General features: G+C 43.0%; 1 protein-coding gene across 2 annotated transcripts; it reads right to left on the reverse strand.

The window, feature by feature from the left end:
• Positions 1-1,584: 1,584 nt before the first annotated feature.
• On the reverse strand, positions 1,585-17,491 carry LOC115196150 (UDP-glucose:glycoprotein glucosyltransferase 1-like). 2 transcript variants are annotated; one of them, XM_029756768.1, is made up of 39 exons: positions 17,399-17,491; positions 15,685-15,823; positions 15,508-15,587; positions 15,289-15,419; positions 15,090-15,202; positions 14,797-14,971; positions 14,534-14,709; positions 14,299-14,399; positions 14,077-14,176; positions 13,868-13,928; positions 13,686-13,777; positions 13,263-13,413; positions 12,194-12,313; positions 11,959-12,044; positions 11,070-11,205; positions 10,816-10,947; positions 10,563-10,727; positions 10,370-10,490; positions 10,175-10,273; positions 9,995-10,018; positions 9,593-9,687; positions 9,279-9,485; positions 9,033-9,164; positions 8,707-8,933; positions 8,510-8,612; positions 8,327-8,406; positions 7,980-8,169; positions 7,629-7,787; positions 7,400-7,485; positions 7,166-7,250; positions 6,927-7,015; positions 6,706-6,810; positions 6,546-6,630; positions 6,228-6,410; positions 5,984-6,144; positions 5,695-5,809; positions 5,410-5,526; positions 5,145-5,295; positions 1,585-2,741 (listed from the first exon to the last, which is right to left on the reverse strand). In XM_029756768.1, the coding sequence occupies exons 1-39, from the start codon at positions 17,430-17,432 to the stop codon at positions 2,719-2,721; spliced, it is 4,629 nt and encodes a 1,542-aa protein (XP_029612628.1). In that variant the 5' UTR covers positions 17,433-17,491; the 3' UTR covers positions 1,585-2,718. The 2 variants fall into 2 exon arrangements, with proteins under 2 accessions (XP_029612628.1, XP_029612629.1); XM_029756769.1 differs by lacking the exon at positions 9,995-10,018.
• Positions 17,492-23,177: the final 5,686 nt, after the last annotated feature.

Here is a 23,177-nt window from a genome sequence, read left to right on the forward strand (position 1 = left end):
TTGTGTGTTTCTGCTTTTAATCATGTTCATATTTGTATATTGTTGTTCCCTCTGTGTTATACAATCTGCCTTGCAAACTATAATTTTGAATAAAAGATAAGTGGGCATAGTTCAAATGTTGGGGAGACTCTCTTTGGCTGTGTTTACACAGGCAGCCCATTTCTGGGGTGCATTTAGTTACTTCAACGGTTTGTACTGAATGACACATTTTCCCAAAACGGTGCACACCGTTCAACAGCAATTCAGTACAGTACTGTTGGAGTTTAACCTCTGGGATCGGTGACCCCCCCGCGGGACAGTTGAGCTAACGTAGGCTAATGTGATTAGCATGAGGTTGTAAGTAACAAAAAAATCCCAGGACATATCTGATATGGGCAGAAAGCTTAAATTCTTGTTAATCCAACTGCACTGTCCAATTTACAGTAACTATTACAGTGAAATAATATCATGCCATTCTTTGAGGAGAGCGCACAATTATGAACTTGAAAATATATTAATAAACCAATTAGGCACATTTGGGCAGTCTTGATACATTTTGAACAGTAATGCATTGGATCAGTCTAAAACTTTGCACATACTCTACTGCCATCTAGTGGCCAAAATCTAAAATGCGCCTGGGCTGGAATAGTACATTATGGCCTTTCGCTTGCATTTCAAAGCTGATTGTACAAAACTTCAAAGTGTCTCCTTTCAAATGGTATCAAGAATATGCATATCCTTGCTTCAGGTCCTGAGCTACAGGAAGTTAGATTTGGGTATGTCATTTTAGACAAATTGAAAAAAATTGTCAGGTCCTTAAGAGGTTTTAATTAAACCACAGATTATCAGTTATATTGACAAGATACTCAAATGACCGCTCTAACAATGAAAATAAATGTCTTCAAAATTAGAAGGCTCCTGAGTCGCACAGCGGCCTAAGGCACTGCATCTCAGTGCCATAGGCATCACTACAGACACCCTGGTTCAAATCCAGGCTGTATCACAACCGGCCGTGATTAGGAGTCCCATAGGGCGGCGCACAATAGGCCCAGCGTAATCCGGGTTTAGCCGGTGTAGGCCGTCATTGTAAATAAGAATTTGTTCTTAACTGACTTGCCTATTTAAATAAAAGGCATTCGGGAGGAGGCAAGATCAGGTGGACCATTCTAGCCAATGAGAGGACAGATAAGCATGTGAACAGGCACAACCGATGTTTTTTCTAAAAGTTCCTGGGATGTCACATGTCCTACTTATATCAGTACACCCGTAACAACTAAGGACCTAAGCATTACGAAAATTAGACCAAATAAGCCGTTACATTTTTTTGTTAACGAAATTCAACCCTCATTGACCGCCATACAAAAACTCACCTGCTGGAGAACACAGATTTTGGGCCCAGTTATCCCTCTTGTTTTGTCTCTTCCTCTCCATACTGAACACACCCCAGAATTGGTCTGCCTGTGTAAGTCCAGCCTTTTAGTAGTAAATCTGTAGTCATTCTCCAGCCATTACTGTATTCTTATAGATGGCAGTCTATAAGAGTATAATAAAAATGTCTTACCAGTAAAACAAACAGAAAGGAAACACCAACACGCAGAAGAGGGATCGGGGTCACTAAACGACCAGTGTTGGGTTCCTTGTTTTTTATTACAAAATATTGATTTCCCACAATTAACAGTACATATTTAGCCAAAACAAAGAACAGAAACAGCCAGCGGTTAGCAATGGATGACTAAGTGTTTACTCCAGAACAGACCACAGCGGAGAAAACAGGAGTTAACTACAGCAGGGGTGGCCAATCTGACCTAGGCTTTGTTCCAATCAAGCCGTCTGCGTCAACAAGCCCATTAATCATCATCTTCATTAAAGACTGACTTGATGAAATGGGTGTGTTGCTAGAAAAAAAAACCCTGCACCCAAAGACCTTTTGTGGATAAGATTGGCCACCCTGAACCACAACATTCTAGTCATATGCCTGCTGCCTTTCAAGTCACTGTTAAAATCAATTTGAGTGATCACAGAACTCCCAGTGCCGTCTGTCGCTGATATGTCCCCACCAGTGCTCACCCACACATCCCTTAACTCCACATCATGCTCACAAGGATGCAACGAAATGTTGCAGGTAAATTGTATTGTAGAGATATGAATCCCTATTTTACTACATGACAGAACTAATGTCTGTTTCACATTAAATAAAATGTCACTCCAGTCCTCTTTGTATTGTCATTAGGAGATTGAATCAGATCAATTCGCCAAAACCACCTTTCCCTGAGTTTGACACAGGCCATGGACAACTGAAGTCTAAAGCACAGAAACGAAAGGCATAGAACAGGACAAAACTCTCATCTCATAACTTAAGCTGCTATTTATCAGTGTGATTGAACTCTTAGGCCCAAACCTCTACCCACAGACAGTTGTTTAATAAGGTGTCCTAATCAGTGCAAACACAGATGGATCAAAAATATTGGAGGTGGGAACTGTTGGAATAGTCTGATTTTTCACAGACCCACACCATCCACTAACAGTCACCCCATATCATCCCCACCCAGCACCCCTTCCCTATCCCGTATCCTCGCCACTCTCACAACAGAGAAAATACAAATACATGGAAAATGAATGATTGAATGAGTATTGGTTTGCAGTCCGTCTATCATTGCTGTTCCAAAGGAGAACAGCATTGTCTATTAACATGGTTCCATCTTTTGTTGCTGCTACAGCCACATCTTCCATCTACTGGTCTCACAACTCTGTATGTGTATCATCTGGGAGAGAGAGGGGAGGAAGGAGAGGGATTAGTCAACTGTATATGTATGTATACTACAGTTCAAAAGTTTGGGGTCACTTAGAAATGTCCTTGTTTTTGAAATTAAAGCACATTTTTTGTCCATTAAAATAGCATCAAATTGATCAGAAATACGGTGTAGACATTGTTAATGTTGTAAATGATTATTGTAGCTGGAAATGGCAGATTACTTATGGAATATCTACATAGGCGTACAGAGGCCCATTATCAGCAACCATCACTCCTGTGTTCCAATGGCAAGTTGTGTTAGCTAATCCAAGTTTATCATTTTAAAAGGCTAATTGATCATTAGAAAACCCTTTTGCAATTATGTTAGCACAGCTGAAAACTGTTGTTCTGATTAAAGAAGCAATTAAACTGGCCTTCTTTAGACTAGTTGAGTATCTGGCGCATCAGCATTTGTGGGTTTGACTACAGGCTCAAAATGTCCAGAAACAAATGTGAAGAGAGTAGTACACAGCGTTGTACGAGATCTTCAGTTTCTTGGCAATTTCTCGCATGGAATAGCCTTAATTTCTCAGAACAAGAATAGACTGACGAGTTTAAGAAGAAAGTTCTTTGTTTCTGGCCATTTTGAACCTGTAATCAAACTCACAAATGCTGATGCTCCAGATACTCAACTAGTCTAAAGGAGGCCAGTTTTATTGCTTCTTTAAATCAGAACAACAGTTTTCAGCTGTGCTAACATAATTGCAAAATGGTTTTCTAATGATAAATTAGCCTTTTAAAATTATAAACTTGATTTAGCTAGCATAACGTGCCATTGGAACGCAAAAGTGATGGTTGCTGATAATGGGCCTCTGTACGCCTATGTAGATATTCCATCAAAAAAAAAATCTTCCATTTCCAGCTACAATAGTAATTTACAACATGAACAATGTCTACACTGTATTTCTAATCAATTTGATGTTATTTTAATGGACAAAAAAAATAGCTTTTCTTTCAAAACAAGGACATTTCTAAGTGACCCCAAACTTTTGAACAGTAGTGTATGTATGTATGTATGTATGTATGTATGTATGTATGTATGTATGTATCAAAACTCAGCAAAAAAAGAAACGTCCTCTCACTGTCAACTGCGTTTATTTTCAGCAAACTTAACATGTGTAAATATTTGTATGAACATAAGATTCAACAAGATTTGCCAGTTCTTGCTGTGAGATGTTACCCCACTCTTCCACCAAAGCACCTGCAAGTTCCCGACATTTCTGGGGGGAATGGCCCTAGCCCTCACCCTCCGATCCAACAGGTCCCAGACGTGCTCAATGGGATTGAGATCCGGGCTCTTCGCTGGCCATGGCAGAACACTGACATTCCTGGCTTGCAGGAAATCACGCACAGAACAAGTAGTATGGCTGGTGGCATTGTCATGTCAGGATGAGCCTGCAGGAAGGGTACCACATGAGGGAGGAGGATGTCTTCCCTGTAACGCACAGCATTGAGATTGCCTGCAATGACAACAAGCTCAGTCCGATGATGCTGTGACACACCGCCCAAGACCATGACGGACCCTCCACCTCCAAATCGATCCCGCTCCAGAGTACAGGCCTCGGTGTAATGCTCATTCCTTCGACGATAAACTCGAATCCGACCATCACCCCTGGTGAGACAAAACCGCGACTCGTCAGTGAAGAGCACTTTTTGTCAGTCCTGTCTGGTCCAGCGACGGTGGGTTTGTGCCCATAGGCGACATTGTTGCCGGTGATGTCTGGTGAGGACCTGCCTTACAACAGGCCTACAAGCCCTCAGTCCAGCTTCTCTCAGCCTATTGCGGACAGTCTGAGCACTGATGGAGGGATTGTGCGTTCCTGGTGTAACTCGGGCAGTTGTTGTTGCCATCCTGTACCTGTCCCGCAGGTGTGATGTTTGGATGTACCGATCCTGTGCAGGTGTTGTTACACGTGGTCTGACACTGCGAGGACGATCAGCTGTCCATCCTGTCTCCCTGTAGCACTGTCTTAGGCTTCTCACAGTACGGACATTGCAATTTATTGCCCTGGCCACATCTGCAGTCCTCATGCCTCCTTGCAGCATGCCTAAGGCACGTTCGCGCAGATGAGCAGGGACCCTGGGCATCTTTCTTTTGGTGTTTTTCAGAGTCAGTAGAAAGGCCTCTTTAGTGTCCTACGTTTTCATAACTGTGACCTTAATTGCCTACCGTCTGTAAGCTGTAAGTGTCTTAACGACCGTTCCACAGGTGCATGTTCATTAATTGTTTATAGTTCATGGAACAAGCATGGGAAACAGTGTTTAAACCCTTTACAATGAAGATCTGTGAGGTTATTTGGATTTTTACGAATTATCTTTGAAAGACAGGGTCCGGAAAAAGGGACGTTTCTTTTTTTGCTGAGTTTATATGTACCTGGCTTGTCCTTCTGTGTGGTATGGTTCTCTGCTCCTCTCTCCTGGACTCTGTTCTGCAGGCGTTTGATCTCCTGGTCGTAGTCGCTCCACTCTGCTACAATACGAACAGCTGCCTGCAACTTGGGCTCCTTGGTCTGGGGGTTGTTACACTGGAGGAAGGGTTAAACCTTTTAGCTTCACTGTCCAAATAAACACGGAGTGGAGTGTAAAAACACAGACATGACTAAAATCTGCACACACACACACACACACACACTTCGTACCAGATCTATAGTCTTGGCCTTTTTCTTAGAGTTGTCGTCACACCAAGTCTCACACCACAGCCACTCCTGAGGCAGAGACTTGATAGGCACCTGGTGGATCATATTATTAGGCAGATCCTGGAGAGAGAAAGAGATTATAGGAAAATATTACAAATATAAATACACAGAGTTGAAGCTAATTTAACTTCACAAAGGTTGTTTGGGAATATCAAATGTTAAGAAAATCTGAATGTTATACACCCATATTCACTTTTAATACACACACACACACACACACACACACACCTGGTCGAGGTTGGACAGGCTGTTGGGGTCTTGACTCAGGCCTTGGTATTGTCCTCTCAGTCTGTCTCCTGCTGCTATCTTACGGAACCTCTTCAGATCTACCACATACAGAGCACTGGAGAGACAGAGGGTTACACACACACACACATCCCTCTACCACCACCCCCCCCCCCCCCACACACACACACACACATATCCCTCTACCACCCCCCCCCCCCCCCCCCCCCCCACACACACACACACACACACACACATATATCCCTCTACCACCACCCCCACACACAATTACCTGATGTGATATTTGCGTCCAGCGAGGTGACTCGCCCAGTAGCCGGACTTCCAGAAGCGGAAACCGTCCATCTCTCTTCGGCTCTCGCAGAACGGTGTGTATCCATACGGCGCTCCTTCAAGGTCAAGGTCACGGAGCTCCTTCAGGTCGGTACGCACTATCTGTAGGAGGAGAGAGGAAAGAGTACTTCTCAGCTTTACGCAAATCAGAGACATGGACATTCAGAGTGTGTGTGTGTGTGTACCTGATCTGCGTCCACGAATAAGAACTTGTCGACAGACAGAGGGAACAGGACATCCAGGAAGAGGATCTTGTAACCCCAGATAATCCTCTGTTTCTCAGTCTGCTGATGTAACCACCGCGGCCACTTATACTGGACTAGTTCATACTGGAAACCGTACTGCTCTGCCATGTACGGGATAAACTCCTGTGGGAATAACATTTATTCTGGAGTAAACTCAATGAAAACTCGATATTGGAAACCCTATTCATACCGCCACATTCAAAGTAAACTCCTAGAGGAGAGAATAACAGATCATATTTACATTTTATACTTAACTACCTTAAATGCCGGGGACAGGTAGTTTTTGAGGAACCAGAACTTGACTGGTGTTTTGGTGTTCTTTAGAACAGACAACATCATGATCCTAAAAGAGAGAACAAATTGTGGGATTACAACAAACAAACATTTAGAAAAACCACACACGCACACACACACGTACCTGAGGAAACGTTCGTAGAGGTGTCCAGAGGCCACAGAGAAGATGTTGATGACATCATCCTTCTCCTGTTTACTCTCCTCCGTCTTCACACCTCCTGTAAACCCTCTGGAGAGAGAAAGACAGGGAGAGAATTAACACCATCAAATCCAGCAGAGATCAAATAGGTATGAAACAGTAGACAGTGATGTAAAGGGTGGAGCTGGATGCTTAGAGAGAGGTACCTGGTGAATGACTCCCAGAAGCCTGAGTCGTTCTCCTGGGTTCCATCACTCAGCAGCTCCTCGCTGAACTTCTCTGGCCTCTTCTGGACCTGATCAACAACAACAACAACAACACACGATCAATACATTACTTAGCAATGGACTTATTGATCAATTCGAATTCAACCTAAGCTTTATTGGGACCTGACAGCAGCAGACAATATGAAAGCTGTACTCTACAGCTGGGATCAGAGCAGTACCTTGACTTTGATGATCCGGCTCTTGAAGTTGTTCAGCACCACGATGAGGTCATCAGCGTCTGCCGGAGAGTCTGTTCCATCATGACTGGAAGAGAGGATGTGAGGTCAGAGAGAGGAGCAAGAGGGTGTGCATTGTGCAGGCTTTTGTTCCAGCCCAGCACTAACACGCCTGGTTCCACTAGTCGTATGCTGAAGTGAAGACGGTGTGATATGTCGAGATGTGATCTTCAGTACCTGTAGATCTTGTAGATTTCGTCAGACCGTCCTTTCCTCAGCTTCAGGATCCAGGCTCCTGGGTTAGCCTTCAACTGGAAATAACCCTGAGGACGACGACAACACAACGCCTTCGTTCAACCACAACAACGAAGAATAGAAAGGTGTCTGCCTATCAGCAGAGGTTAGGGTTAGAGGTTAGGGTTGGCCATGACGACAGAGTCAGATATTAGGGTTAGAGGTGACTCACCAGGTTGGCCATGACGATGGTGTCGACGATGACAGGGTCGGAGGGGGTTCCCAGGGTGAACTGGAGTCCTCTGGGGGGCTGACCTGTACTCACGTCAAAACAGTGACCCTCCAGCAGCAGATGTTCCAACTCGTATTCTGCTGCTACTATACTGTCCACCTAGACAGGGAGAATAGAGAACCATTACTAAACCTTTAAAAAATAACTTTAACACAACATTTCGACAAATACCAGAATACTCAGTCCACAGTCACTACACTCTCCAGCTGAAGAGGTAAAGGACAACATTAGCCAAGGCAACCGTGTTATAAATAGAACACAATCCTAAAAAAAACAGCACGGAAAACATACCTCTTCCAGGTAGATATTGTCCAGGTCATATCTAGTGCGTATAGACTCCACCATCCAGCTCTCAGGGGTGTTGAGGTTGAGTGTGAAGAGGGGAGTTTGGGGCATGTCCAGGAACTTAGCCATGGGACCAGGGGAGAAACTACCGTCAGTCTGGAACAACACCTCAGGCTCCAACACATACCGGTAAAAACTGGGAGAAGAGAGGAGGGTTTAGAGAAACACACAGGAAAAACCCTCATACTACCAGGGACTTCTAGGGGTAAGGAAACTAAGACAACAAAAACGAGGTCTCTCGTAAAACAAGATTACCTGCACGGAGTGAAACAGTGCAGCTGGGGTCTGCTCACCTTTTGAGAGGCAGGTCTGAGAGTTTGGACTGGCAGTTCATAAACACGCGTAGGTTCACATTGACCAGCTTCTTCAACACCTGGTGGGGAGAGAGAGAAACATGGAGAGACAGATGGCCGTGAGACAGAGTATTTGGCGTGAGACAGAACTCCTAAGTGACAGTTATTTGAAGCGGTACGAACCAATAGGAGCGGGGCTAGTTTCTGGGCGTCCCTGGTTACGGGGTCTACCACGGCAACCATGTCAAAGTAGACGTCTCCCTCTGTGGGCCGGAACTTTACAGCACTGTGGACCAATCATAGACCAGACAGAGGTAAAACAGAAAGTATATAGGCAATGAATAAAAACATGAAGTAAAACGTTTGATTAGTTTCAGTACCTGTATCGGTCATCAGCAAAGGCATGTCCTATCCTGGCCTCTCCTTTGGGCTGAGAGGAGAGCAGAGAGTCAATCTTCATCACCAGGTCACTGGCCCTGTCCTCCTCCACCCCAAACTGCTGGACCTTGCTTTTGATTCGCTCTCCCGAGGTCTTCAAAATGATACTCTCCAATAGGAGGAAGTCATCTTGGTTAAAGACCTCCCCATCCTCTAGCGGACCAATGAGCTGGCGGCAGAGAGAGACAAACACCATTGTGACACTTCGATCACAGTAGGAAGCGTGCTATTGTGTGTGTGTGTGTGTGTGTGTGTGTTGCCCACTCACCCGTCCGTTGCTGATGACTGCTCTCTGTCCTTTCCCCAGCTTGAGAACGTCTCGGCAGTAGACAGCGTGAGACAGCAGGAAGTCAAACTTAGGACCTTCAAACGCACTCTTAAACAAGGCAACTTCCATACCCTGGAGAGATGATGAAAGAAAAACAAATGTTTTTAGAGAACAGGACAGTATAGTAAAGGGTGAGACAGAACGATGTATAGCGTGTGTGTATGCGAGTGTGTGTAAACTCTTTACCCCGACAGTGAACTGTGTGACGTCGGCCCCAGTCTCCAGTTCCTTAGCGGTCTCTTCTTTAGCCAGCTTGGTGATGTAGTTTTTAGCGTTGTTAGCCGTCTGGGTCTGCATGGCGGCCCATATCGCCCTGGCAACATGACTGTTCTCCTTGGATGGGCTGTCGCTAGGGTTGTTGATCAGGCCCAGTCGCACGTTGTTACTGGTTTTCTGTTGAAGGCAGATTTAGGAGAATCCTTCAGATGGCAGGTTGTTTTGTGTGTGGAGTTTTTTGGGTCGTGTTATAGTGACATCATATCAGTGTGACATCATCATACCATGTGTCTGATGGCATCGTATAATAGCTGGCGCCCGGAAGGTTGGTCAAAATCTCCCACAACCCAGAACGTGACTGGACGGATGTAGCCATCATCTAGAGGAGGGAGAGAGAGTTGAAGAGGAGGAGAGGGGGAGAGTAAAGGGTCACAGACCTCCTTAATACTGAAATGTACGCAGTTTGATACTTAGTTAGATACTTTAATACTTAGTCTTTCAGAAAGACTCTCTCTCTGGAGCAGAAACAAACACAAATACATCCAAGCATGTCATCTCATAGAGATGCAAGATGGTGTGATAATGTTGATGAGGAGTGAGATATGGTGGATTTACAGAACTATGGATCGTAATACTGTCTGTTGAGAGAGAAAGAGAGAAAGTGCAGGAAAATGAATAAGGGTTACCATGGTGGTCCTTGGGGGCCATCCCTGATAGAACAAAAACAAACGTACAGAGGAGAAAGAAGAGAATAGATAGACAAGAGATTTAGGGCTGAAAAGTAGGAGCACATAATGTTTTGCTCATTAAGATGAAGCTCTGTATGTGTAGCTGTATGTATCTATCTATCTATCTATCTATCTTACCCTTCTTGGTCATGTAGTTCATGCTGTTAGCCACAGCAGTGCTCTTCTCTCTGGTGTCCAGGAACAGAAAGCGAGCGTACTCGTCTATGAAATGGTTATCTGCCAGGAAAGAGAGAAGTGGTTAAGATGGTTCCGCCTGTGTGTGTGTGTGTGTGTGTGTGTGTGTGTGTGTGTGTGTGTGTGTGTAAAACTCACTAGTATTAGATAGGTCCAGGTACGTCCTGGCAGTCGACAGGATTCGGGGGTTGATACGAGGGACAACGTTGGGTTGGGTCATGATGAAATCCACCACATCTTGATCAGTGGCCAGCTCACCCTAGGAAGACACAACAAGAGAAGGTCAGTGTGTGTGTGTGCGTGTTTGTGTGTGTGTATGTGTGTAACTCACCATGTAGACAGCCCGTTGGTAGAAGCTGGTAGTCTCCAGTATTTTCTGCATGGTGACAGTTTCTAGCTCCTCTGGGTCTAGCTGTTCTCGCTGGTACGGCATTCCGTTGTACATCACCACTGGCAACGGACCTACACCCGTCTGCAAGTAGTAACCACGCCCTTCCTGGAGGCGGAGGTAGATAGGGAAACGGTACATGAAAATCATACCGTTCTGTCAAGAAACATAACGGTACATAAAAGCAGAACCATACCTTCCGGTTGTCGTCGTATTTGGAGTCAGGTCCAAGAATGCTGCCGACCCCCACGTAGGGAAACTTCTTCTCCAACACCTTGACTACATCACCTACACTTAGCTTACCACCGCTAGGCACACGGTTAAACATCTAGAGGGGGAGAGAGGAGATTCAAATACAGCATTTCCATCCGATTGGTCAGGCTGATGTTCCAGATTACTGGGATTGGTCAAAAGACTCATCCATTATTCTCATTGGTCAGACCGACTCACCGAGATGATGGTGTCGAAGGCAGCGGGAGCGTCCAGTTCTTCTGTGATGTAGTTAAAGACTCGGAGCAGAGCCACACCTGCATCCTCCATACCATCTATCTCATCAACATCAGACACCACAAACACCAGCCCAATCCTACAACACACACAGCAGGGTTATTAGGGATGGGAATTGCCAGGGACCTCACGATACTATCACGATACTATCACGATACTATCACGATACTTAGGTGCTGATACGCTATGTATTGCGATTCTCACGATTCTACATGTATTGCGATTCGATACTGTGATTTTATTGCGATTCGATGTTCCAGACATATTGCTCACCATATGTCTGCTGCAGAGAGACGAGAACCATGAGAAAACCAAATAAAAGTAATGGAAATAAAAGCGCTGAAAACAAATTGGCTCCCAATTTAGAAAGATTGAGAACGAGCTATGAAGGAAAAATACGGGAGTTATAATATTGCGATATTGTCAAAAAGATGCAATACATCGTCAAAAATAATACCCCGATATGCAACTCTATCGACCCCCCCCCCCCCCACTAAGGGTTAAACACAGTTACTCACATCCACATAGCAATAATAATAATAATAATAATAATAATAATAATAATAATAATACAGCAGAATTAGAACCAACATGGCCTTCGGGGGCGGCAGGTAGCCTAGTGGTTAGAGTGTTGGGCCAGTAACCGAAAGGTTTCTAGATCGAATCCCCGAGCTGACAAGGTAAAAAAATCTGTTATTCTGCCCCTGAACAAGGCAGTTTACCCACTGTTCCTAGGCCGTCATTGTAAATAAGAATTTGTTCTTAAAACTGACTTGCCTAGTTAAATAAAAAAGAAAAACATTTTGTTGTTGCTAGAAACACCCCCCCCTACCTGAGTGGGATGTTATTGCTGTAGAACATCTCAGCAACATTCAACAGCTCAGCAGAACTCTCATGGGTCGGGTCCAGAATCACCACCTAAAACACAAGACATCATTGGTTTTTGCTGTCTGTTCCAAAAGTGTGCGCGATACGTTTCGTGTAGCTGCACGACACTGCAGACTCATCACACGAGTTCATGCCAATACGTTTGGTGTCACTGTCTGACACACGTATCATGTACTCACGAGGCTGTGAAAGTTTCTCCGGATCTGTCGTATGACTCCGGGGAAGGTTGGTCTGAGGAGCTCCTGGACGTTGTAGGGCCATGAGCCGTACCTGCTGTCTGTCTCCAGGTTATTAATCCACTGAGGAGAGAGAGATTAGATTATCATCAAAATTATCAATGCAAAACAAGAGTTTGGTTATATACGTTTTTTTAACGGCTTGATTGTATACTGAACAAAAATATAAAAAAACGCAACATGCAACAATTTCAACGATTTTACTGAGTTACAGTTCACAGAAGGAAATCAGTCAATTGAAATAAATTCATTAGGCTCTAATCTATGGGATTTCACATGGCTGGGCAGGAGACCAGCCATGGGAGGGCATAGGCCCACCCACTGGGGAGCCTGGCCCAGCCAATCAGAATGAGTTTTTCCCCACAAAAGGGCTTTTTTACAGACAGAAATACTTGTCAGTTTCACCAGCAGTCTGGGAGGCTGGTCTCAGACGATCCCGCAGGTGAAGAAGCTGGATGTAGAGATCATGGACTGGCATGGTTATACGTGGTTTGCGGTTGTGAGGCAGGTTGGCCGTACTGCCAAATTCTCTAAAATGACGTTGGAGGCGGCGTATGGTAGAGAAACTAACATTCCATTTTCTGGCAATAGTTCTGGTGGAATGTCCTGCAGTCAACATACCAATTGCATGCTCCCTCAAAACTTGAGACATCTGTGGCATTGTGTTGTGTGACAAAACGGCACATTGTGGCCTATTGTCTCCAGCACAAGGTGCACCTGTGTAACGATCATGCTGTTTAATCAGCTTCTTGACATGTCACATCTGTCAAGGTGGATGGATTATCTTGGCAAAGTAAAAATGCTCACTAACAGGGATGTAAACAGATTTGTGCACAACATTTGAGAGAAATAAACTTTTTGTGGGTATGGAACATTTCTGGGATCTTTTATTGCAGCTCATGAAACATAGCGCCAACACTTTACATGTTGCGTTTATATTTTTGTTCAGTATATATACACGGATGACATAGTTGGATGGTTAGGGTTAAATAAAGGGGTAGGTGTGTCTTACGTTGATAGCAGGATTGCGGATGTCCACAGCGTAGTCCGAGTCAGAAGGCTGTACGTTGAGTTTGAGGATGTCGTGGATGAAGGGAGTCTCGATAAGGAGAGAACGCAGGCCTTCCATCACCCTGGCCTCACTACGGAGAACCTCAAACACACTGGAAACACACACACAGTCAGTCTCTGACCTGGTACTGTTTGTGTAATTGAATTTTTCTACAAGCCTGAAGACGTCCTCTGTGTGTGTGTGTACCTGAATATGTGTGTGTACCTGAAGATGTGTGTGTGTGTGTCTGAAGATGTGTGTGTCTGAAGATTGTGTGTGTGTGTGTGTCTGAAGGTGTGTGTCTGAAGATGTGTATGTGTGTCTGAAAATGTGTGCGTCTGAAGATGTGTGTGTGTAGATGTCTGTGTGAAGATGTGTGTGTACCTGAAGATGTCCTGTGTGTCCAGATCTATGTGTAGTCCGTTGATGAAGAGAGCAGAGTCTCCAGGCTGCAATCCCAGAGTCCCCTTAAAGAACTGGAGAGAAAAAGAGCGGTACAGTCATTACATGTTAATGGGTAGTAGAGTGAGACAGGGAAGGAGCGCTATGGATGACTGAGCTCTTACCTTCTGGTTCTCTTCCATCTCTTTACGTATCTCAGAGCTGACCACTGTTTTAGTGATGGACCTGAGAAGGGGAGAGAAACCACCAGAATCCCACACTACACAGAGATATCAAAAAACATGTTTGTGTGTGTGTGTGTGTGTGTGTGTGTGTGTGTGTGTGTGTGTGTGTGTGTGTGTGTGTGTGTGTGTGTGTGTGTGTGTGTGTGTACCTAGCCTTGGTAGGGAAGTTCTGACTGAGGTCTCTCATGACGTTCAGGGCATCTGAAGATGGAGCAGCCAGGATCCGAGCTGCAGTCTGGAAACTCAGATCTGACACATGAAGAGAAAAAAAAAAAGTAAATATAGTGGAGGAAAAAAGGAGATGATTACTGTAGCTACAGTTGTCTTGATGCAGGAGAAGAGAGGCAAAGAAAAAATAAAGTCCCGCCCACCTTGCATCTGCCAGACTTTAAGGGGAGCCATCTCATTGGTGCTCTCCACCAGGTGTTTCCTTAGCTCCTTCAGCTGCTCCTTCAACTCAGGGTACAGAGTCCTGGAGAGAGGGAGAGGAGAGGTACGAAGAGGAAAGTGAGAGGGAAGAAGAGAGGGGAAGAAGTTTCTCCACCCATAACGCTCCAAAGCAGAGTGGGTTTGTGGAATAGCATTTCATTTTGGTAGGTTGGTTACTTCAGTTTTCCAAAGAGGAATCCCTGGACCTCATCATTCTCGTCATTCTCCCCCATCAGCGTAGCATTCACTTCCGCTCCCTGAACCTGTGTATCGTCCTTAGCCTTGTATTCCTGGTTCTTGATGGCCAGCTCCACTCCATAACCAGACAAATATACTCTACGACTGCTGGGAGACTGGCAACGAGAGAAAGAGGAAAAGATGAACATGAAATGCTGTCGTAATTATGTTCCCCATCATGTGTATTCCTGTGTTTTTCTTACAGCCAGGTAGTGACGAAGCACATAGGTGGCCAGTCCCTTGTTGGCTTTGGACAGCATCAGCTGATGGAACATTGTGAATTCCGAACTTCCAATCTCGGCATACAGGACAACAACCGGAGTGTCGGGATTTGATCCCGGGAACCTGTGATCGCTTTTGAATAGGTAGGGCTTGGGCCTGGGACAAAGAGGGATGAGGTAAGGACTATTTAATGAATTATTATCACTTCAACAGAGGTCTTTATCAATCAAAGTGGATATTCACAGTTTGTGGGTGTCTCCCAGTGTGTTTGTACCGTTCTGCTGCGGTCTCCATCAGTGCAGCCAGTTTCTCCGTGTCACATGACTTCTCTCCGTGGACATTGAAGAAGGCTGAGCAGCCGGAGGGAGGGGGCTCGTTGGACGCTATCTACAGGAGAGAGAGGCGAGAAACAGTGATTACACACACAGAGAGCGGGAGAGGGTAGTCATCTAGTAGTATTGTAGTAATATTACTTGTTGGAAGGAGTGTACAGTAGCAGAGTAGGCCCTGAGAGAGAGGGCGAACTTGAGCATGTTGAGTTGGACTGTGCTGAGCAGAGTACTGGCTCTCTTCACGATCAGGTCGTAGTACGCCTGGTCTGTATCTGTAACAGAACAACACTTTAATATATCTTCCTGAGACCAAGTGCTACATAAATCAACATTATAAGGGAAATAAAACATTAAGGCTACCATCATGTTCCCCTTTGATGTTCTGATTTGCTTCGACGAAATCCCAGAACATCTCCTGACTCTCTTCTGCCAGGAACTCACTAAGAAAAAGAGGGAGTGGGGGGATGAAGAGAAAGAGGGGGTGAAGAGAAAAAAAGGATGTGTTTTGTCTTGTGTATGTGTTGAGCATAATGTTACCTGGCCTCCAGCAGCAAAGGAGTAGAGGCCCACTTGGTGGTGAGACTGGTGGTGACAGCCTTGGAGTCAGCTTCTCCAGATACCACTGGTAGCAGGGACAGGGACAGGAGCAGGGCACATTGCTGCCACATCCTGGGGCCTGGAGAGGAGAGGGAGAGTTTAGTTTGGGGAGAGGAGGAAAGGAGAGAAGGATGAGGGAGAGTAGGTGGAGGAAAGAGAACAGGGTCAATGGAGATCTGTATTGTATCAGTGCTGAGACTGAAAGACTGGTAACCATGCAAGTAATGCTGTTGTCTTCCCTGTTTTATGTGTTTGAGATAGTATAGCTGTATATTTTCTATTATAAACTGGGTGGTTCAAACCCTGAATGCTGATTGGCTGACAGTCGTGGTATATTTAAGCAATAAGGCCCGAGAAGGTGTGGTATATGGCCATATATCACAAACCCCCGAGGTGCTTTATTGCTATTATAAAACGGGTTACCAACGTAATTAGAGCTGTAAAGATAAATGTTTTGTCATACCTGTGGTATACGGTCTGATATACCATGGCTGTCAGCTAATCAGCATTCAGGGCTCGAACCACCCAGTTTATAATTTGTTTTTGAATGCTGACTGGCTGACAGTCGTGGTATATTTAAGCAGTAATGCACGAGGGGGTGTGGTTTATGGCCAATATACCACAGCTAAGGGCTGTTCTTATGCACGACACAGTCCTTAGCCATGGTATAATGGCCATATATCACAAACCCTGAGGTGCCTTATTGCCATTATAAACTGGTTACCAACGTAATTAGAGCAGTAAAGATAAATGTTGTCATACCTGTGGTATACGGTCTGATATACCATGGCTGTCAGCTAATCAGCATTCAGGGCTCGAACCACCCAGTTTATAATTTGTTTTTGAATGCTGACTGGCTGACAGTCGTGGTATATTTAAGCAGTAATGCACGAGGGGGTGTGGTTTATGGCCAATATACCACAGCTAAGGGCTGTTCTTATGCACGACACAGTCCTTAGCCATGGTATAATGGCCATATATCACAAACCCTGAGGTGCCTTATTGCCATTATAAACTGGTTACCAACGTAATTAGAGCAGTAAAGATAAATGTTGTCATACCCATGGTATACGGTCTGATATACCATGGCTGTCAGCATTCAGGGTTCGAACCACCCAGTTTATAATGGCCATATAACACACAGCCTCGGACTTTATATCTTAATTGTAATCGGCCCAAAATTAGCTGTGCAATTAGTACACCTGTCTTGATTATAAACACTGCGCCACTAATTCTAACCAATTAGAGCGCTCAGCGTGGCTGTTAGAGGGAGAAATATCCAATGAGCAACTTGACAGGACGTCCGGATTGTTTCAATAAAAGCCGATATGGTCAGCTAGGTGGCAACTTAAAAGCGAAGGGTTAGCTATACTTTAGCTATTTAAGTTACGTGTCAGAAGTTGACACCCTACGTGTTGGTTTTGCTCTGTGTGATGTTTAAGTTAACTTGCTGTCGCTTGCTAGCTATACGTTAGAATAACTGCAGACTTCATTGGTTAGCTTGCTAGCACACAGGATAACCTAGCTAGTTAGTTAGCGTCAGAATACGTGCAAACTTACAAACAATTTGTGGTGCAACGTCTGACAAATAGTAGCTAGCGGGGATACCTTACAGAATGTTTTGCTAACATTAAATGAATGTAAATGTACATACCGAAACCGGCTTGGTAACTTCTCGCATCTGCCATGATCAGAGGGGAGTGGGTGGGGTCCTGGCAAGTTCATTGTAGGTAGACTGTTGTTTTTGCCTGTTCAAAATCTAAGTACAAAGTATTGTCTGTAAGTTTATGTTTAATTTTATTGGATATTTGAATATCCCTTGTTGTATGTAATGGAATTACGTTTTATCACTTAAATTAATTAAAAGCAGTACAAAAAACATTTGCTACATTTACCCGCTGCTTCAAGTTGGCAACTTAGGCGCCATGTTGGCTCAAAGGGGCCAAGATTTCGTTAGTTTCATCTGCTTAAAGAGTTTTTTAATCCATTTTGTGGCACTGCAATACTGTTAAATGTATCAACAGAGATGTTAGAAATAGTTCCTTCTCCGCCCACCTATTCAGATAACTTCCAATGAATTGCTAGACGTTCTACATCATCAGAATCATTGATTTGTAATTGAATGGCCTTATAGGGTAGGCCGTCATTGTAAATAAGAATTTGTTCTTAACTGACTTTCCTAGTAAAATAAAACTAAAGCAATATTATTCCCATGTCCCTAGACAAGGCAATCTTCTCTCTGGACCATAATTAACTGAATCAGGTGGGTTACTGCAGGGCTGGAATTGAAACCCTGCACACCCAGTAGCTATCCAGAACCAAAGATGTTGGAAAACCCTGGACTATAGAGGACATTTCCACCACGAGGGGGAGTGATTGAGCCAAGTGCAAACCATAGAGATAGTTACAGAGGACTCAACATTGTAGCTGTCTCATTATGGCTTCTGTGAGATAATGGGTAGCGCCATTGAAGCCATCTCCATTTTGAAGTAGTCCATTTTCTTCTACTACTTCTTATATGAGTTGGTTAACAAACTGAAAGGGTCTATACTGCCACCTGGAGTGTGTTGTTTGAACAGGCATAAAGCCAAGGTTGGTGATTTACTGCCACCTGCAGTTATGGAATGTTTGCTCAAGAGTACAATTCATTGACTGATCCTTCCTGATGACCTGGTTGGAATTATGTGGAATCATTCCTTAACCTATAGGAAGCCCCACGCAGTTGACTACTTCAAAATGGTGAAAGTAATCAAATCAAATACATTTTTATTTGTCACATGCGCTGAAGACAACAGGTGTAGACTTTACCATGAAATGCTTAATTATGAGTCCTTTCCCAACAATGCAGAGTTAAAAAGTAAGACAAATGATCAAAAAAGGAAATAGTAACACAATCAAATAACAATAATAAGACAATATACAAGGAGTACCAGTACTGAGTCAATGTGCAGGGGTATGAGGTAGTTGAGGTAATTGAGGTAATATGTACATGTAGGTAGGGGTGAAAGTGACAAGGCAATCAGGGTAGATAATAAACAGAGTAGCAGTAGCATATGTGAAGAGTGTGAAAGTGTGTTTGTGTGTATGGAGTCAATATGCGTGTGTGTGTATGTAGTCTTGTGTGTGTTTGAGTGTCAGTGTAGTGTGTGTGAGTGTGTGGGTAGAGTCCAGTGAGTGTGCATAGAGTCAGAACAAATAAAAAGGTGGTCAATCCCTTTTTTAAGGGGTGAATCAGCTTAATATTGCGGAAAGATTGATGCTTCCATCAATGTAATTGTCGGCATCATTTCCAATCCCCCATATATTTTTTGGGGTAAGTATATATATCTATATACATACACATATGCATACATATACACATATATACATACACATACCTATATAGACATACATACTTTTTTTTGAATATACCTTTATTATTCCCCACAAACCCTACCACCCTTCCCCCAATTGGAGTAAACTAATAAACAATAACACTTAGGTTTCTACCTTCAGTTTATACATCTTATACACATTTTACAGACACAATCTATTTTAAAATAGTTATATTTTGTTTGTTTTTAGTCCTTCCTCTATTTCTGATGTCCATCCAGTTTGATTTCTATTTGTAACTGTGCTATTTCACAACATTTCTGAACCTATATACATTTTACAGACCCCGTATGTTTTACATTGGTTATCTTGTTATTAGTCTCACCCTTCAGCTCCATTCAACCCCTCCCATCTATCGCTCAATATCATCCATTTTGGATTTCCATTTGCCATATATTTTTCAACTGTGCTGTGATGCTTGACAAAGTACTGAACCTTTCTATTCTCATAGCTTCTACAGATTGTAAATAAAAAATAAACATTTTTGCTAAAATAATTATTATATTATTGATTGATTGACTATGGCTTTTCAAATCACCCAGTATTGCTATCTGCAGCGTTAGTTCTAGGCAAATGTTTCAATTCTTCAGCCATTCCTGGACCTGTGACCAAAAATGAGCTACATATGGACAATACCAAAATACATGATCTAATGACTCCTCACAGCAAAATCTGCAGAGCTGTGAAGATTGTATCCCCCAGATATATAACATTCTATTGGTTGCAAGAAGTTTGTATAGTAATTCAAATTGAAAAATTGGAAGTTTTGAATCCGGCGTTGTTTTGCATATCAATTCATGTGCCATGGAATGGGTACATCGAAAATCTCTTCCCAACTATTTTGCAATTTATATGGCACAGCTGTCAGTTTTTTGGTCCTTAAATGAAATTGGTATATGTTTTTATTTATCACACTTTTCTTTAACCATTTATGTTCTTTAATACAGGGCCGACATACAAGTTCCTTACTTTTCTCCCCTTCTACTTGCCTCTTCCATTTTTTGTGGTAATGCTGCAATTAATTGGTTGTAATTTTGGGTAGAGCAGACATTTCCATATGTCTGTGTTAGCTGCGTGTGTGACATCACTCCACCAGTACTATTTATGATATCATTCCCTAAAATTATACCTTCTTTAAAACATTTCTTTGAATAATACTTTTTTTTTTAATCAATTAATACATTTGAGTTTAACCACAATATTTGTTGTATTATTTGTTCTGTCTTTTCAGGTGGATTAAACTGAAATTGCAACCAACTTTCTAAGACTTGTTTAAAAAACAACAATATTTTGGAGATTATTTCCTTTTCAAACAACCGAAACTGAGCAGGTGTAGTCTGAATACAGGGAAAAAGGCCATTCTTGAACATAGGATGAGACATTCCTACCAATTTACTAGAGAACCAGTTTGGATTTAAGTATAACTTTTGTATGACTGATGCCTTTAGTGAGAGGACTAATGCTTAAATATTTAATAATTTCTGCCCTCCAGATTCATATTCGTTATATAAATAGGCCCTTTTAATTTTGTCTGGCTTGCCATTCCAAATAAAATTGAACATTTTTTGTTCATATAATTTAAAAGCAGGTCACTAGGTGTAGGAAAAACCATAAGTAAATAGGTAAACTGTGATATGACTAAAGAGGTAATCAGGGTGATTTTTCCACAAATAGACAGGTATTTTCCTTTCCATGGTAGCAAGAGCTTATCTATTTTTGCTAACTTTCTATAAAAATGTATTGGAGTGAGATCAATTTTTTCTTTTGGGATTTGTATACCGAGTATGTCCACATCTCCGTCAGACCATTTAATTGGTAAACTACATGGTAATGTAAAATTTGCATTTTTTTTGTGATCCATTTATCATCAATTGGTTTTAATCCAGAGAGGATAGCAAAAGTATCTAGATCCTCTATGAGGCCATGGAGAGATTCTAATTGTGGTTTTAAAAGAAAACATGAATCATCAGCGTACAATGACATCTTTGTTTTTAAGCCACGGATTTCTAATCCCTTAATATTATTGTTTGATCTAATTTTAACAGCTAACATTTTGATGGCACTAATAAGGCAAAAAAGTTTTTGATCCCCTGCTGATTTTGTACGTTTGCCCACTTACAAAGAAATGATCAGTCTATAATTTTAATGGTAGGTTTATTTGAACAGTGAGAGACAGAATAACAACAAAAAAATCCTGAAAAACGCATGTCAAAAATGTTATAAAATGATTTGCATTTTAATGAGGGAAATAAGTATTTGACCCCTCTGCAAAACATGACTTAGTACTTGGTGGCAAAACCCTTATTGGCAATCACAGAGGTCTTGTAGTTGGCCACCAGGTTTGTACACATCTCAGGAGGGATTTTGTCCCACAACTCTTTGCAGATCTTCTCCAAGTCATTAAGGTTTCGAGGCTGACGTTTGGCAACTCGAACCTTCAGCTCCCTCCACAGATTTTCTATGGGATTAAGGTCTGGAGACTGGCTAGGCCACTCCAGGACCTTAATGTGCTTCTTCTTGAGCCACTCCTTTGTTGCCTTGGCCGTGTGTTTTGGGTCATTGTCATGCTGGAATACCCATCCACGACCCATTTTCAATGCCCTGGCTGAGGGAAGGAGGTTCTCACCCAAGATTTGACGGTACATGGCCCCGTCCATCGTCCCTTTGATGCGGTGAAGTTGTCCTGTCCCCTTAGCAGAAAAACACCCCCAAAGCATAATGTTTCCACCTCCATGTTTGACGGTGGAGATGGTGTTCTTGGGGTCATAGGCAGCATTCCTCCTCCTCCAAACACGACGAGTTGAGTTGATGCCAAAGAGCTCCATTTTGGTCTCATCTGACCACAACACTTTCACCAGTTGTCCTCTGAGTCATTCAGATGTTCATTGGCAAACTTCAGACGGGCATGTATATGTATTCTTGAGCAGGGGGACCTTGCGGGCGCTGCAGGATTTCAGTCCTTCACGGCGTAGTGTGTTACCAATTGTTTTCTTGGTGACTATGGTCCCAGCTGCCTTGAGATCATTGACAAGATCCTCCCGTGTAGTTCTGGGCTGATTCCTCACCGTTCTCATGATCATTGCAACTCCACGAGGTGAGATCTTGCATGGAGCCCCAGGCTGAGGGAGATTGACAGTTCTTTTGTGTTTCTTCCATTTGCGAATAATCGCACCAAATGTTTTCACCTTCTCACCAAGCTGCTTGGCGATGGTCTTGTAGCCCATTCCAGCCTTGTGTAGGTCTATAATCTTGTCCCTGACATCCTTGGAGAGCTCTTTGGTCTTGGCCATGGTGGAGAGTTTGGAATCTGATTGATTGATTGCTTCTGTGGACAGGTGTATTTTTTACAGGTAACAAGCTGTGGTTAGGAGCACTCCCTTTAAGAGTGTGCTCCTAATCACAGCTCGTTACCTGTATAAAAGACACCTGGGAGCCAGAAATCTTTTTGATTGAGAGGGGGTCAAATACTTATTTCCCTCATAAAAATGCAAATCAATTTATAACATTTTTGACATGCGTTTTTCTGGATATTTTTGTTGTTATTCTGTTTCTCACTGTTGAAATAAACCTACCATTAAAATTATAGACCGATCCTTTCTTTGTCAGTGGGCAAACGTACAAAATCAGCAGGGGATCAAATACTTTTTTCCCCCACTGTATGCCGATAGTGGACAACCTTGTTTTACTCCTCTAGATAGTTTAAAACTTTCTGAGATGTAGCCATTCTTTACTATTTTACTCCTAGGGTTACTATACATAACTTTAACCCATTTTATAAGAGATTCCCCAAAATTGAAATATTCTAGGCATTTATATATAAACTCCAGTCGTACTTTATCAAAAGCCTTTTCAAAACCAGCTATGAAAACCAGGCCTGGTGTCCCCGATATTTCATAGTATTCTATTGTTTCCAGTACTTGTCTTATATTATCTCCAATGTATCGGCCATGCAAAAAACCTGTCTGATTAGGATGAATAATACTGACAATACTTTTTTAATTCTATGTGCCAAGCATTTTGATAGGATTTTTGCATCACAACACTGAAGTGTAAGAGGCCTC

This window comes from Salmo trutta, chromosome 6 (genome assembly GCF_901001165.1).
Source record: "Salmo trutta chromosome 6, fSalTru1.1, whole genome shotgun sequence".
NCBI classification, from domain to species: domain Eukaryota; kingdom Metazoa; phylum Chordata; class Actinopteri; order Salmoniformes; family Salmonidae; genus Salmo; species Salmo trutta.

Bases quoted from the DNA above. Each gene is read 5' to 3' on its own strand.
- LOC115196150 (XM_029756768.1), bottom strand. From the start codon at position 17,432: ATGGCAGATGCGAGAAGTTACCAAGCCGGTTTCG. The intron at 15,588-15,684 runs GTAACATTATGC...TCTTTTTCTTAG, and splicing joins CCTTTGCTGCTGGAGGCCAG to TGAGTTCCTGGCAGAAGAGA. The intron at 6,631-6,705 runs GTACGTGTGTGT...TCTCTCTTTTAG, and splicing joins CTCTACGAACGTTTCCTCAG to GATCATGATGTTGTCTGTTC.